Source organism: Macadamia integrifolia, chromosome 4 (assembly GCF_013358625.1).
Source record: "Macadamia integrifolia cultivar HAES 741 chromosome 4, SCU_Mint_v3, whole genome shotgun sequence".
Taxonomy (NCBI): domain Eukaryota; kingdom Viridiplantae; phylum Streptophyta; class Magnoliopsida; order Proteales; family Proteaceae; genus Macadamia; species Macadamia integrifolia.
Genome location: NC_056560.1, coordinates 30,266,964 through 30,285,136, shown reverse-complemented (window position 1 = coordinate 30,285,136; position 18,173 = coordinate 30,266,964). Strand labels below are relative to the sequence as shown.

The 18,173-nt window shown below is 35.4% G+C and overlaps 1 protein-coding gene across 1 annotated transcript; it reads right to left on the bottom strand.

The window, feature by feature from the left end:
• Positions 1–406: 406 nt before the first annotated feature.
• On the bottom strand, positions 407–1,881 carry LOC122076035 (F-box/kelch-repeat protein At1g80440-like). The gene has a single exon (XM_042641315.1). It carries the CDS (start codon positions 1,626–1,628, stop codon positions 561–563), a length of 1,068 nt encoding a protein of 355 aa, XP_042497249.1. The 5' UTR covers positions 1,629–1,881; the 3' UTR covers positions 407–560.
• Between the last annotated feature and the right edge of the window lie 16,292 nt (positions 1,882–18,173).

Genomic DNA, 18,173 nt, shown 5'->3' with positions numbered 1-18,173 from the left:
ATGTGTTTGGCGAGGACCACTCTCCAACCCCCACCTAAAAAAAAAAAAAATTAACTCTCTTTTTTTAATTCTTTTAAAGGACAAAAGAATAGTACCTGAACGTATGGCCCTACAATCAAACCCAGAGGACAAAAATCATACTCCCACCATTACAAACCATAAAAATCCATCCAGTCTTCATGGCCATGTGCACCCTGTCACTGGCCCCGATGTTGGCTGGCCTAGGCCCAGGGCTATGCGACCCAAGGGCCGCACTTTTCCCTTCTTTAAAAAATATTTAAAGCATCGTTCAACAATGATTTCCCTTAAATATTTCAATTCACTAATGAAAATATTTTCTTTCATTAGATTTTTTTATTTTTTTGAAATACATTTAAACTTTTTAAAAATAATATTTAAAACATCCTTACTTTAAATATTCCAATTCATTGACTGAAATCTATACAAGCCAGAAAAGGAAAAAGGGAAAAGAAAAAGTAAAGAAAATAACATCTGAACTCTTCTGGATTTTAGAGTTGCAATTTACAAGCTACAACCAAACAAAGCCTTAATTAGCTAGCTTATATCTCCAAGCAACATCCCGCCTGAGCATGGCCCGTATATTCCTCCGGAGCTTCCACTCTTGTCCACTTGTAACAATGCAAGTCCAACACATATGACATGTGGAAGCCACCATGCGTAGCTGATCCAATTACCAATAACTTCCCCTGCCATGTCACCAGGCATGGCCCCACACGTACATCCGATGGCAGCTCCGCAACTGCTTTCCAGGACCCACTTTCTTCTAATACTGCCACCTGCCCATTCCAGCATCTGTAGATTTTACCCACGTCATCGGCCACACAGGTTCTTGGGCACGTTCCCGCCTCCAACATGTCCTCCTGGACCTGGTTCCACTGCCACGTGCTAACATCAAAAGCCTCGGCACTCTTCTCAAAACGACCTTGCATGTCTGTGCGATACCCACCGATGACGTGGAACTTGCCAGCGTGGAAGATTCCCTTGCACTCATCCCTTTGTTGTGCCATATCAGGTAGCGGGACCCACTCGTCTTTAGCCACGTCATAAACCATTGCAGATCTCAAGGCATTCTTCCCGTCGTCATGTCCACCAGCAACGAACACCATCCGATCGGAATCTGATGCACATGCAAAGAACGAACGCGGTACACCGGGCATGTCGGCACCTCGGTGCCAAGTGGCCGAGACGAAATCGTAAACCAAGACGGCTTTGGAAACCGCCCAATTCTCCGGATTCCATCCACCGACCACCACCAATTTCAGGCCGACGCCGGCAACTTGACAGAACAACGGTAAACCGTCGGAAAATCCAGGAACCGGAGGCAGCTCAGCCCAAATACCGGTAACCGGTTCATAAACAGTGAGACGATAAGAAGGTGGGATTGAGTACTTGGTAGCACCACCGGAATTCCCGGTGAAATGGGCTTGCGTAAGCACAACGATTGGTCGGGTTAAGCCACTCGCTTTCCTCTGCTGCTGAAACTGTAGGGATTCAATCTCTTCTTTCCAGCCTCTGCAAACGGCTGAAACCGTAGAGAAACCTCTGTAGGGAACTCGAATTAAACACTCGCGAGCGATCTCATCGGGAAGACAGGGAATCATCTCCATCACTGAAATCAGAGGTAGGAGAAGAAGAAGAAGAAGAAGAAGAAGAAGACGAGGAGAGAGAGAGAGAAAAAGAGAGGAATCAAAAAGGTGAGTGACGAAAGGAAAGGAAAGGGAATTTTAAGTTCGATTAAAGGGGTTTCTCCAATCTTTATAGAATCTCAGCTTCAACTGTAGTAAAGGAAGAATTGGTATTATGGGGAAGCATTTGGGAATATAAGCTTCTAGAAGAAGGTGGGCATAAAGAGAAGACTGGCGGCTGTTTTCACTCTGTTAAAGGAATTTCTATGTACGGTAACCAGCATGGGTAGTCCCTACTTCTATTTAAGAATCGAAGGAGAGATACTTAAATTGAATAAAATAAAGATTCCAATCAGACAGCCAGAAAAAAAAAAGCAAGAGCGATTGATGGAATGGGATTGATTAGGGTTAACGTCACGTCGGTGTCGATAGAATCCCGTGTAAAGAGGGCCTAATCTTCTAGATAAGAACGGGCGCATAGCCTCACACAGGAGTCACGAGTCACGAGTCACGAGTCACGACATGTGCGATTATGACGACAGTTATTTAATGGGGATAAGCTAATGGAAATGGAAATGGGGGAGTCAAGGGCTAATGAATCATGATGAGAGGGTGAACGGTTCCAGAACGAAACCTGTCATACTGTCACGGCACACGTTTTTTAACCACGTGCACCTTCCCATGTGCCAAAGATTCTTTCCTGTCAAGATATGCCTTCTGATTTCGTTTCGTGCCCCCCATGTCGATGATGACTCTGGTCATCCATCACACTTGACCACTTGTTCAAATCGACGGTGACATCTGTTCTGACCTAAAACGGATACGCGCATAAACATTCTTATACGGGGGGCGGGGGGAACGGAAAACAAATTTTGAATTTAAGAAATGACGTAGACTGTGCAATTATTCTATTTTGTGTGTTAATAGGATTGATAGCTTAGTAGCAAGAACTCCTTGCATTATCACCATTTTAATTGACTGATTATGTTAAGGGTGTCAATATCTAAATTGAACAAATAAAATTGTCCTGGACCAAGTTGATTGAACTTAGATTCAATCGGATTGAAGGCTAATTAAGCTGATTTCAGTTTAGGATATTGTAATCCCTTAATCAATCGAACTATATTGAAAACTAAATAGAACCCAAAATCAAATTGGAATCGATTCAAAACCTGAACTGAAACTAAAATCAAACTAATAAGAAATATAAAACATTCTAAAATTCATTGAAAGAAAAAACAAGTTTTGCATAATTTTGTATGAAAAATCAAATCCAAACTAGACAAAAAAAATTTGGAATTAACATGATTACAAACTAATACAAGAAATCAAAACTACCTTATTGGCTCGATTTTAGTTTCACCATTCTTACACTAAAACTGATTCAATTTGAACTAAAACCTGGCCAAATTGACCTGTTGACACCCTCAGGTTGTGGGTTTAAGTTAGTATACTCTACTATTGATCGTTGGTTTTACAAAAACGCTTCTAATTGTATGGTATGATCACTACTATTAAACACCCTCTTCTTTTATTTTAAAAAAAATATATTTTTTTAATCTTTTAAGTCTTTTTGATACTGTAATCTCTTTTTTTACTTTTTCTTTTCTTGATTCCAAGCATAGCCTATGTGAACGAAACAACAATTTGTTTACAAAACTCTTAACCCTGATTTGCTTCCTCGGTCACTAATTAGAATAGAAAGGGAGAAGGGTGAAGTTGTGAAGACAAGTAGTTTGACCATAAAAATAGTTGACTAGGAAAGTCGTCAAACCAGATTCATAACTAACGGTGAGAAGAAGCCAAGTGGCAAGTGGATTGATGTCAAACTGATGAAACGTGCTCGATTATTCTCATTAGCCACGCCGCAAAACAACATGGATCACTTAATCAAAGACTTCAAAATCAAGAACCCATTAATCAATCCCATGTAGAAAAGGTCAAGGTTATGAAAATTGGTCAATCCTGATTCTGATTAGAATCTTTCAGAATCAGTTGGATCGGTTACAATTGATTTCAATTTGGATCAGTTGAATTTGGATTCATTTTTTATTTTTGAAATATTGTTTGAAATACTAGGAATATATTTTTGTCTAGAATACATTTTGAAGTGAGGAAATAGAAAAAAAATCTAGTTTCAAAATACTTCGAGACCCAAAATCTGTAGTAAGAATGCATACGATATACAACATCAGTTAATGTTAGGGTCAAAAAATTTTGTATAGCATTGGCCAAATGAATGACAGTGGTCACCAAAAATTTGACATGTTTTTTTTTTTTATTTTGGTAATGAAAATTTTATCAAATAAGAGACAAATTGAGACCGAATTAACTTGTTTAGTAGATAGAATATATAATTAATCTTTATCCATTTAGTGTTTGACTTGCCAAATCATCAAACCATATGGTTTAAACACAAGGGGGAAGAAAAACTCCCACTTGATCCTTGCATCATAATGAAAATTATCCCTTTCAATTCCCCCCCCCTTCCCCTAAAAAAAATAAGAGAGAGAGAGAGAGAGAGAATCTCTTTAACCCCATATCTAACTCTTTGACTGTAATAGAAAAGAGTATTTTGGGCCATGAAAAATAAGGGATGGGAGTTAATGATGAGACCATATCGATCATTAACATATAGATCAACTTTTGATGTACTGCATAAAGATTACTTTTTTGGGGATTGAAAAAAAAAAAAAAAAAAAATCCAAGGGTTAAATCCATGGTTCCAAGTGGAGTACCTCAAAATTGGTCAATTTAGAATTGAAGAAACAAATTAAAGAAAATTGAACCATTCAAATCCAAGTGAAAAAAAAGGTCATTTTCATATATATCTAGTGCATTGAACAATTTGAAATTTGTTTGTCTTAATGTTCCACTTGTTTTGATAAAGGAACAGGGTAAGGACAAAAAAGTGGGAAAAAAAATTCCCTGTATATGTTTTTATGGAAAATACTTTATATAGAGCTGGTGTTATTTATGTTATATTACACTTAACAAGTCCATAAAGTAATGGATAAGACATGGATAATAGAAAGTTAAACAAGCAAAACAAGCTTTTATTCTAATAATTTTTTTCTAGAGTTATACGAGTTGCTGCCATCATATTGTATTATCAATCAAATAACTATTTTTATATACATGATAAATGTATCCAGCTTCCATTATAGACTTTATTTTAGTGAAAAATATCTCCAATTTTTATTTTTATTTTACTAAAACAATCAGAATAGAAAGTCAAAAGAAGAAGAAATATATGAACTATGATAATGTTGCCCACTTTTTAAAAAGATAAAATTTGATAATGATGTCCACATATAGACCAACTTTTGATATACTCCATAAAAGTTACTTTTTTTTGAAAACTGAATGCTTGATGGCAATGGGTGGGGATCACATTGGAAAAAGATTTATTTAGCATCTAATTTTCTATTGTTGTTATCTTTGGCATATCAAGTGAATTGAGTGGAAAATGTTTGTGTAATATAGAGAATCTATTAAGGAGTAAAGATAGTACTGTCTCCCAAGCAATTGCAATGGTTGTGTTTGGTTGTTTAGCGAATAACAGAAATATAAATTTTTTATGAGAACATGAAGATGGTTCTTCATGTTTACATTCGTTCATCCGAAAGTGAGGAAATTTTCAGAACTATTGTTTAGAGCCAAATTTTCTATGTAATTAATAAATTTTTAATCAAATAATTATTTCATTTGGAACAAAATATCTTAGATTAGTGTTTCTAGCTTAGCTTTTAAATTCTATCACATGAAACTTTTAGTAGTAAAATTGAGTATTATTTACATTATATAACATTTCATAATTTTATACCAAATACATGATGATATAAAAATACAAAGAAAAGCTATTGTCTTTCTTTTAGTTTACTAATTCCCCGGAAAACGACATACTCTTAGACTTCTATTAGATCTAATTATCAGCCATTTGATTGTTTTGAATAAGTAAAACTATGTATCTAGCCATCATTTTACCATTTTTTTTTTACTGAAATATATTCATAATTTTACATAAAAAAAAAAACAAAGTATAAATTGCAAAATATTGACTAACATTACTGCAGTAAGGTTTGGGAAACTTCTACAGAAAAGCAACTATTCCGTATCTATGATGAGGCTAGTTTGTTTCTAAAATTGAATTAAAAAAAAAATCTAGGATCAAGATGGAAAGGGTTATTTTTTTTTGACTTATATTTTTCTTTCTAAGATGTGGCATCATCCAAAAACTGAGTAGATGATTGAAGTTTGAAGATATTTAATTGATATTAGTTATGATCTCCTCAAGTAAACATAATGGTTAAAAACCATCCAAAGAAAGCAAGAAAGGGAAAACTATGAGAGAAAATTTTTAATGGAAGCATTTAACAATGACATCTAGTATTGTTTATGATTTTTTTTTATTATTTATTTATTTTTGTGTAACTATAGTTGGATATACTAAGCTTATAAACATATCAAATTGTTCTCCTTCGTATAAAAGGGGACGATCTTTCTTTTTGGTCATGTAAGGAGCAAAAATGCTATTATACATCCAATTAAAAAATATCATACAATCAATTCCTTTTGTCTTATATGATCATCACTATGGTTACAAATCAATGTGACTATAAGAATCCATTGTTTAACTTGCAAAAACAGAGAGGTAGTTTTCTACTTTTTCTTATAAACTTTTGCCGAACTTTAATAATAAAAAATGACAAAAGTATTTTAATTTGAACTCTTAACTAAGTGTTTCTATTAGGTATAAGCATAGAAATATAGAAAAGATTTACACAATGTCACAGCCACATAATCCATGTAATGTCATCCATAAAATAATTTTCTTTATTTTGACTTCTGACTTCCTAAGAAAGGATAAATATAATGGTAGATATAATAGAGAACAAGACGCTATGGACCAATGGAATTAATTTATCATCTTCAAAATCATTAGTTTTGAAAAAAGCTTGCAGGTTCTACATAATGAAAAAGGTATGATTTCTCCCCTTGAAAATTTGAAAATCTAGTTTTGAAAAAAGTTTGCAGGTTCTACATAGTGAAAAAGATATGATTTCTCCCCTTGAAAATTTGAAAATCTCTCTCTCTCTCTCTCAATGGAATGTATTCATCTTCAAAATATATGCAAGTCTTGCATAATGAAGAAAGATTTTCTCAATCCACTTCTCTCTCTCTCTCTCTCTCTCTCTCTCTCTCTCTCTCTCTCTCTCTCTCTCTCTCTCTCTCTCTCTCTCTCTCTCTCTCAATGGAATTCATTCATCTTCACAAACATGCAAGACTTGGATTATATGGAAAAAAGAATCTCTGTCTCTCTCTTTGAAAATCATTCATTATCTTCAAAAACATCCAAGTCTTGCATAATGTAAAAAATAAATATTTTCTCAATCCACTTCTTTTTAATTTTTTTTTTTTTTTTAGGGTTGGGGTGTTCCTGGACAATACACACTCATTGGCTTAATTTTACTCCTTAAATTCAACAAGTATTCAATCAGCCGGCAAAATTGACAATCTCGACATTTACATTGAATACTGAAAACTATTCTAATCTGTTTTCATTAGAAGAATGTATTATATTTAACACTTAAGTGAGCAGGGTTCTAAAGAATAAATGTACCTATATTGCCTTACTTTTCCACCGAAAATAATTCTCACATATCATTCTTGGAACTCTTCTTTTTATTTGTGCAGAATAACTCTTTTCATCAATTTCTTTTTTTTCTTTAATAAGCTTTCTCGCACCAGTGATTTTTTATTTTTTTACTTTTTTTGACATTTTCATTTACTCTTAAAATAATAATAATAATAATAATCATTCATGCTCATCCAATCCCCCCCTCCTCAATATATTTTTTTTTATTTTTTATTTTTTGTCTTTGAAATCATAATATAATTATGGTTTTGAAAAGTGCTTGGTATCTGGATTAATGGGTGTCAGTCTTGATTGGTACGGATATTGATACTGATTAACTGTATTAGGTTGAATCGGACAATGGTGTCAGTATGTAATGAGATTTCAAATATTTGGGATAAGTTATATATATATATATATATAATGCAACCTTCAAATGGTGCAGAAAAGAATAAAAAAATAAGAACAAGCAATCACAATATCACATTATGCACACAGATTTCTAAGGTTTGGCGAGATTGTCTATATCTTTCGTGAGATGAAATCCTGATTCACTATCAATGGAGAATAGGGTTACAACGCTTACCCTCACACCTCTCTCAGCTTGTTTTCAGAGAAAGAAAATATCGCTACAAATATTTAATAAAACCCTATATAGAAAATTTACAAAAATATTAGCCAAAAGCCCTCCGGAATTTCGACCCACTTTCGTCACATATGAAATTAAAGACATCATATCCTCAACAATATGGAGGGATATAACAAGGTTAATACCATCTTTTTCTCTTTTACAAATTTTAAGTTAACACGTCACTCAAAGTGGAAGTGATTGTGATCTTATAAAACGTTGTTACTCACTTAATGTCTGGGTGTCTTTTAAGAATAGTACACATAATTTTTCCTTTTTTATGACATTTTCATTTACACCTTAAAAAAATAAATAATCACTCATCCTCATCCAATCTCCCCTCTCCTCTGCTCATATTTTGTTTTTCTTATCTCTTAAGAAATAATAATATAACTATGGTTTTTAAAAGTGCACAGTTCCAAGATTAATTGATATCGGTCTTGGCTAGTACTAAACTTGATATTGATACAGATTAACTATATTAGGTCGAATCGAATGATTTTACTTTCAATTTTGATATTTTTCAAAACAAATTTATCTCCAGTAAAAACTGTTTCACCAATATAAAATCAGATAAATATCAGTATTGAGCACAACAAATACCGATATAAATCAATCTATATGCCAGATTCGATACCATTTTTTAAAACCATGAATAAAACAGGCAAAAATAAAATAAACCATGAATAAAACAAGCAAAAATAAAATAAAATATTAATATCAAACCTTTCAGATCTTTAAAAAAACATAAGCAAGTCATGGGCATAGGATAAATCCACCCATGCAAAAGAGATATTATATATATGGGAAAAGGATATGTATAAACTGTTCTTAGAATATTCGAAAATTAATTACAGAATATAAACCTTTTGGACCTCCAACATAAAAGTGCCAGAACCTTTTAGAGGTAAGGGTTAAGGACCACATCACATATGTTGCTATTTATTTATATATTTTTTAAGACATGGATGATGCTTCCATTATCACCTTTTGCACTTGAAAGTGACCGAGGTTGACGTTCTCAAATCTAGATAAGGATTATGACAATGACCATGCATATCCTTAATAATGTTAATAGTAGCTTCTATTTTGTACACATTATTGATAATTTTACATTGGATTACTTTGTAGAACATATCTTGAGGAATTATTTACCTTCTCATGGTTATAAACGGGCGGCAAAAAAATGTTAAAATATATGCCACATGGCAGATTCGATGGATTTTTTTTTTTTTAATAGATATCAAGGTCTTAAGCATTATTATAAAATTTTAATCTAAACAAAATTTTCCAAGTGATAAAATAGAGGTTTAAAAAATTAAAACTATAAGAGAATGCATTATAGTAGTCGGATATTGTAAGCATATAGATGAATGTACATGTATACGCATAGGAATATATAAGAGAGTATTTGAATGATTTAAAATTTGAAAATTGACATGTAGGTTGCTTATTCCAAAGCATGTATTAGCAATCCTATAGTCAAGAATTTAAGGGTGTCAATTTCAAACCGTATTCGAAACTAAGCCAAATTAATCGGATCGAATCGAACCGAATTAATTCAGTTCAAATTCGGTTTGAGTTTGTGAATATGAACCTCGGTTCGGCTCGATTTCGATCTAGGGTGTATGAACCGTTAGTTTGAACCAAAATTGAATCGAATTGCTCTTAAAACTAGAAAAAATTAAAAAACCCTAGTATCGTTAAGAGATTTTTTAGGTGGTAAGTGTTTTTTGTAATTTATCATCACATATTTACATGTTAAGACAATTTTGGAATTAACAATGGTCATAAGATCCATAACTTGAGCTCATTATGGCCTTTGGTCCATCACAGTCATGGTCCAAAAGTGGAATCGTTTTCATAATCGAATTAAAACTGCATATCAGAACCGAAATCAAATCGATCCAAATTGAATCGACTTGAGTATCTAAATATGGAACCAAGTTGGTTCTCGGTTTGATTTTTGGTCCACCTTATCATCATTCATAACCGAATCAAAATTGAACGGAATATTCGGAACCAAACCGATTAACACCCTTAGTCAAGATTGCCACAACATCGGTCTACGTGGTACAATGAAATGGACTGCCTTCGTAAGCGTTATCAAAGCTGGACCGTCCAATGGAGTCGTTGTAGCTTCTAAAACCAATCGATTCGGGCTGAATTAATCAGACCAATCTAAACCGATCGATTCAGCCAGATTGCATCTAATTGAATTCTTATTGGTATTTGGGTTGGGTTTATGGAATCGATGAAAAGCGAAAACCCAATGGACCAACAGAATGCACTGACCCAAACCGAAAACACGACTGAACCCAATAAAAAATTAAGACCGGGCCACTAGTAATTCGATAAGAAACAGGGAGAAAAGAACCCAAGATTTTGCAATTACTTTCCTTATGCACATGTAAACCTGATATTGGACTGGACTGATAGTACCCCCATCAAAGTTGATGAGAAATTGAACCAAATTGAAACTGATTGAGATTGAAAATTTTCTTAATGGTTTGGTTTTGGGTTGGCCAATAGTAGACCAAGGCCAATTCAAACCAGATGAAACCGGACCATACCGACCTATTGCCACTCTAAATGGATAATGGTATAGTTGTGGGGCCATGGATCACGACTATGTGCTAATGAATAAAATTTAGTACCTTTTTTATATTTATCTACTAAATAGGAGAAAACACTATCTAAAACTCCGCAAGAAGATTTAAGTAGAAGAATGTTATCTGGTCGCATGCCCCCCGCATCAATGCAGGCTAATGAGGTCCTACACAGAAGAATCAATAGGGGTGAGTATTTTGTGTTTCACAGGGATATGGCCATCATTTCGCTCTTATTTTATATCCAGATGTAGGGACCACACAATCAGTTAATATTATTTTCCCTAAAAACTTGTTTAGGGTTTGCCTTAAAGATTATCCTATTGACTTGGCCCTAAATAACCTAGTATTGATGTGTTAACTCCACAAGATAATGAAAGAAAATATATGTAATGATTGATCTCTGAAAGTAATAGTCTTCGCAAGGAATTCCCAAAGATCCACTACTAATCTAGATCAACCATGTCAACTTAGTCTAGTTTTGGCCGGTGACAGTAAAATTTGGATATAATAGCCTATATCACCTCCCATATCATCTTAAACATAGATTAGAACTGACTGATCCTGATATGACTTAAGTTCTAAATTGTTGAGAATTACAAAAAAATATGCTAATATCAATTTTCTCTTATTTGCAATGCATAAAACAAGGAGGGAAAAAATACCTTATAAAAATGCTTAGATTAGGGATTTTGAGGGAGAAAAAGAGAAAAGGGCGGGGGGGGGGGGGGTAGTGATTTGTTTTCTAATCTTTTGTTCACATTAATGGGCTTTAGAATGCTTTAACTAAATAAAAAGATCTTAGATTAGGGATTTTGAGAGAGAGAGAGAGAGAGAGAGATGTTGTGGTTTTTTCTCCTAAATCTTTTGTTCACATTAATGGGCCTTAGATGACATAGAAGACATCATAGAAAGATACTTAACTCTTTCGTTTTTTGTCACATCGCATCATAGTATGTATTGGTATTACTAACTTTTTGGGCCAAGAAGCAGATTGGGTGTTTGGTAATCTGTTCTAGGGTAAATTCCAAGTTGTCAGATTAGGAGTCGCATCAAATACATCTCTTGAGGAAACTGAGGCCTTTGGAATTCTGCAATGACTAAATCTGGCAACAACAAAGGGTTGGACAATCGTGAAGTTTAATTCCCGGTTAACAATTTACTTTTTCTTATTCCAAAACCTTCTATAACAGTTGGTCAGTTCTATCTTTTGCAATCTTTTGGGAATTGTATTCTAAATTTGGGATTATCCAATTTTCGTACAAATGTAAATATAAGACTACTTCGATGATGTGTCTTCAAGATATAGCTATGTGTGATATAGTTAGGCAATCGCACCTTCACAATGGTTATGATGCGATATTAGGCAGTTCATCTTAATAATATTTTTTCTTTTCCTATTATAAATAAATAAATAAAAGAAAAAAAAAGAGAGGTGTAGTGGGTATTTTTTTTCCCCCAATGTTGTGTTCACATTAATGGGCCAGCCCATCAAGCACCACGATTAAAGGGCTGGGCCAGGTGTCTGTTATTTATAGACTAATAGTAATGTGCCATGGTTTGTTTTATGCATACTAGAGGCTTTTCCACAACCTTGGGTAGCCCCATGAACCTACCCCCCCCCCTCCCGGCGCAGCCTTTAGGTCCACCCTTGGTCTAATACGTTCTATGCAGCAGAAATAGCCAACTGAGTTGTCTCTTTCCTGCGTCATGGGTTGGATCCATCTATACTTTTCGGACCTAAGGAGGTTTGGGTGAGTGGGCTAGCTATCAGAGCCCAACTGTTGTCACGGCTGGGATACTTGTGGAGGCACCAATGTGGGTGGCACATTTTTGGAGACTGAACCAATGAGTTGTGAATCACTGTTAGTAAAAACTCATTTAAACACTTTTTCATTTTTCACCATTTATAACATGTTTTGCCATATGCAATTTAAGATATGGGAAAAAACAGCAAACAACAAGTATTCCCACTATAAACACGTTTAAAACACATTCCATTTTTTTGGCCTTTTTTAAGACTTGACTTTTTTGCGCATAATGTTTACTTAATTGACCATATGTCTCTCTCTTAATCTTCGATCAACTTGATTCTTTTGGGAACTTGAAGCTAACTCACTAACCTATGTTTCTCATGAGAACACCTTCAATTCAAGTTCCACGCACGTACCTTGAAATTGAGCTACAAACTGATGCATTTGCTCAAAAGTGATTCTAAAGTGATGACTCCCAACTCCAACTGAACATGCATCACTCCGAGAGTGTGTTGACTACGTAGACGATAATGAACAACATTAAGTTAAACCACATTGCTCAATAAGACTTTGGACATGCGTGGCGTTTGAATTTAGAATTGGTGTTAGATAATATTCAATGATATATCTTAGAACTAATAATGAGACATGGGATATATATGCATTCATGTTTGATATTATAGTTGTTTTGAACATTAGATGCAGGTATTTATGTAATAATTTCTTAATTTATATGAGTATACTACCATTTTTTTGTCCCATTTTTTTTTTAATCTACATCTTTAAAACTCGTACCATCCGTTTCCCCTTTTTTAACGTTCTATGCTTCTTCTTTTTTACCATATTGTTAAAAAAAATTCACTGTTTAAAGCTCGTACCGCCATTTTCGTTTTTGCTGACTATAGCTCGAAAGAATATGATTTCCTGAGAACGTTACCTAGTTGCATAGTCCCTACATCCAAACACAAAGGGACGAAAACATGACCCTATCTCTATGAAAAACAAAAGAAAATACCCACCTCTTTGATGCTCCTACATGGATTGGTGTCCTCTATAGCACCATAGGGTGTGTAGCTCAGATCCAAGGGATGGGAGCCCTCAGACAGGCTTCCTGAGGTGCTTCCAGCCCTTGGATCTACACTACAAGCGTGTAGCATTACAGAGGATCCGAATTTCCTTCATGCCCTCTCATTGGCCTATGCTGGTGCAGGGGGAATACAAACGGATAATGTTCTTTCTCCCTTGCGAGATACAGGACTGTATGAATGGAGTAGGAGCAGGGTTTTAGTCACAGTATCAGTATTGTTGAGGTAATTCTAATTCCATGTGTGGCATAGCACGGTATGATTGTTGCCACATATGGAATCGGAATTGACTCACCAATCCCATGGATGAAAAACAGTATCTAAAGCGTATTCTTATCCCATTTTAATTACATAAATACTTATTCCGGCATCTGATGTAATCATTGCTCTACAAGGTTCTAAAACTCGAAAACGATCATGGGATCGGTTAAGGCCGATACTATTTTGATATTGATCCAGATCAACTTGGATTGGACTATATGTGATAGATCTAATCATTTTTTTTTATAAGTTTTTATTACAATTTTACCCTTGAACCATACATACTAAAAGAGATCAAAAATTTCAATATTAGGGATTGATTAAGGCCAATACTATCCAATTCAACTGACACTGACTGTTCCTTTTCATTTTTCAAAACCATTTGCCCTTTGATAAAGACTTGACCTGATAGTATAGGTCCCAGCTGAAACCAATATGGATCGATCGATAGATACCATATCAGATAGTTTAGCCCTCATTTTTTGAAAATCAAATCTCATTTTGGCCATTTTGTTATGGGTATGAACATTAGATGGCATGCTTCATTGGGTAGGATGGTTCTGTCTATGCAAACCTTAGCTAGAGGGTGATCTTGGATTGAGAGATATGAAACTATAGAATGTGGCTTTGCTTGCAAAAATGGGATGGCAAATGTTGAAGAACCCAAACTCTTTATGGGTGAGACTGTTTCAGAGTATATATTTTTCCCATGGAGCTTTCACTAGGGCATAATTGGGAAACAATCATTCATGGGCTTGGAGAAGCATTTTGAGAGGTAGAAACTTGATAGATAAAGGTATTTTATGGATTGTTGGGAATGGCAGTTCTATTCTCATATGGGAGGATCCTTGAATTCCTACGTTGGAGAAGTATAAGGTACACTCTCCAAGGCCTCCTGACTGTACTGGTTGGAGGGTTTCAGATATCATCACTCCTACTATACAATGGAATGTTGCCAAGTTGAGAAGTCTATTCTTACCAAATGAAGTTGAATCTATTCTCATAATCCCACTTAGCACTGAAGGCCGTCAATACCATATTTGTTGGAGCCCCCACCCAAAGGGCATCTTCACAGTTAGATCAGCATATAGGCTTGAAGCTTCTTTGATCCCCCCTCACTCTAAATCAGCAATTAGGTTAAGTTCTATCCCCAAGGAAGTTTGGAAAATTTTGTGGAACTCAAAAGTCCCCCCAAATGTGCAAATGTTTTTTTAGAAAGCTTGTTTGAAAGCTATTGGAGTTATGGCTAACCTCAAACATAGGAACATTGTTCAGTCTGATGTGTGCCCAGGCTGTGGTCAAGCAACTGAGATGGTGGAGCATGCCCTCTTTGAATGCCTTTGTACTCAACAAGCATGGTTTGCTTCTTGTGTCACCTTCAGACCTATCGCTACACCTGGTCGGATTTTGCATGAGTGGATTATTAAGTGGGGAAGATTTCCAGGTCTCACAAAGTTGGAGCAACATAGGTTCTTCTCGGCTCATGCTACTATTGTGTGGGAGATTTGGAAGCAGAGGAATGCTAGAGTGTTTAGAGTTACACTGCCTCCTTTCAGTGATTGGATCTCTATGGTAAATGGAAATGTGGAGGAAGCTCTAACATTGATTCCAAGAACTTCAGGCTCTTGAACTTCCCAATAACAATCTAATTCCCATAGTGGTTTCCCTGTAAAATCTTATCTTATATACACAGATGTAGCACTTTCGGCGAGGCCAAAAGCAATGGGGCTAGGGTGCATTATTCTTGATGCTACTAGACAGATCCATCTTGTGGCTTCTGATCATTTGTTCCCTAGCTCTCCTCTTATTGGAGGGGCTCTTGCGCTTTGATTGGCCCTTCAAGTTGCTCTCGAAGATGGCCTTAGGCATGTTGTGTGCCATTCAGACTAGGGGTGTCAATTCTTAAATCGAATCGGTAAAATCGGCCGGACCGAATCAATAAGAACACGGATCAAACCGAATCGAAGCCTTATTGGGTCGGTTCGGTTTGGAGTATTGCAACCCCAACACCAAACCGAACCGCACCAGAAACCGGATGAACCCGAAACCAAACCGAAACGGCTCAAAACCCGGACCGAAACTGAAACCAAACCGGTAAGAAACCAAAACACTCCAAAATTCATTAAAAAAATCAAAATTTGCATAGTTTTGTAAACATTTGTATGGAAAGTCGAATCCAAACTGGACCAAAAACCAAAACCAACCTGGTTACAAATCGATTTAAGAAACCGAAGACAAACCGAAACCAAACAGCACCGAAACCGAAACCAAACCAAAATCGGAATTTCTTTATTGGTTTGGTTTCGGTTTCAACTTTCCCACACCGAAACCGACTCAACTCGGACCGAAATCGAGCCGGACCGACCGATTGACACCCCTAATTCAAACTGTATGATTCTTGTTAGAAGCCTAAATAAGGTTGGGTTTCATTCTCTGGTTTAGATTTCGTCATCATTTCATATGTTCAAGTCTTACAAACTTGTTTTGAGTCTTGCTTTTTATTTCATGTTAGTAGATCTTTGAATATTGTTGTCCACTCCATTTCGAAATGGACAGTTGGTCACCCCCATCGGGGTTTTTGGAAGTCCCCATTTTCGGAGGATATTCTAAACCTTGTAATGTAGCTTTCTCCCTTGGATGTTCAATAAATTTCCCCCTTTTGCGGGTCTTTGCACGCAAAAAAAAAAAAAGTCATGGGGAAAAAGGAAGACCCTCCAAATGATCAGGCTAATTCTTCATGTCTTGTGTCTCATTAAGCCACTGCGATTGAGGAAATTTTAGAGATAGGACCCATTGTATGGGAGAAATGTTAGTATTTACTGTATTGTTGGATCAACATAAATTGAATTGCCAATGAGAAATGATGATTTGCAAATTGCAACTTGAGATTGCATTTGATATTTCTACCTTGCATGCTATTTTAAATATTTTTAAAGATATTTTTGGGTCAATAAATTAATTTTAAGAACAAGAGTGTTTTATATAATTGAAGTGTAGGAGATCACATTAGGAATATTGTATCATGTACCAATACAAGTGGTGCGTATGGAAGAGAATTCCTTTGGATTCTTGATGTACTTATCTTGGAAGAACAATAGGCATAGAATTGATATGTTGGAACAAACTGGGACACATTGACGCGTCCTCCTCAGACATCAATGTTGTAATTGGGTTTTAAGATGATTCTGTTAGTTCTTTTGTCTTCTTGAATAATTTGAGTATTAACTAACCATATACAGTTGAGTAACCACTCCCATGATAACACTCCATAACTTCTATAATAATCACATTAAAATAATCATTTTTTATTCACTATGGTCTTAGGAAAACTCGATCATTTTGTTAAATTTTTTTTCCATTTTTGTTGATCATAAAAAAAATTTCACCTTTTCATCATTCAAGCACATGCAATCATAGATTATTATTGACATTTTGAAATCATCATGAACAAATATAACTTCCGTTACCGACACTTTGCATGCGCTTTCTTACTGTTCTAAGTAATGGCTTCAATTACATACCTTAAAAATCTCGTACAGAATGATTGTATCATGGAGATAAAAATTTCAAACTTTTTCATGTTACTACCATCCAAAGAAGGCTAACCGATAGGATCTACTGACTCAAAATTATAGACAATTTGGAAGAAGATAGCAATCTAATTGAGAATGAGCTAATTGATTATTTCTCAAACCTTTATAAGAAAAGGCCAACATCATAGACGAGAAGTTCTAAGCTATATTAAGCAGTATATATCAAATGAAGTCAATGAAAAGCTATGCATTGTACCTTCAAATGAAGAAATCAAAACTAACACTTCACTGCCGATCTTATGTTTAGGGAGCAAAATGTAATAAATGAAACCCTAGGTGCAAGTGTAATTGGATCAAATGTCAGGGGAGGTTGATGTAAATTGCCTAAATTGAAATTTAACTTGTGAGATTAATCAAATGAGTCTCTTCTAAATCCTGATCAAGATTATGCGGATATCTCTTTCATGAAAATCGTTTGCAGCAGCTGCAGCGGTGTAGTGAGCATTGGGTGACTGGGAGCCCCTTGGGGCCATGCCCAGATGCTCTTAATCGTCCAATTCTTACCGCATCTCACCGCTCATTACAGAGGTTGTGGATCAAGGATTTAGGGGACGGTCTCAGGTTCGATTCCTCATCTATGCATTTGCAATTTAAGTGGAGATCATAGCGGTGGGCTGTTGTGCTAGTCTCCTCAAGGATTAATTGAGGTGTGTGTAAACTGACCTGGACGCCTTGGTTAGCAAAAAAAAAAAGTGATTTGTATCTTAGGTAAGGTGTCCCCCTTTGTTTTTTCTTGATTTTGTTTCTCTGACTTAATAAAATTTTAGGGTTTCCCTCCCAAAAAAAATAAAAAATAAAATTGTTCCCAACCGGTACCAATCCAATATGGCCGATAGTAGACATACTTGAAACCATGGAGTAGACTAATTTTTAAGCCCACATATGAGAATCGTTGGAAACAAATTGCAAAGGGTATTTTAGTCATTTTAACTGAAAGTGGAATTTGGCTCATTCCCAGG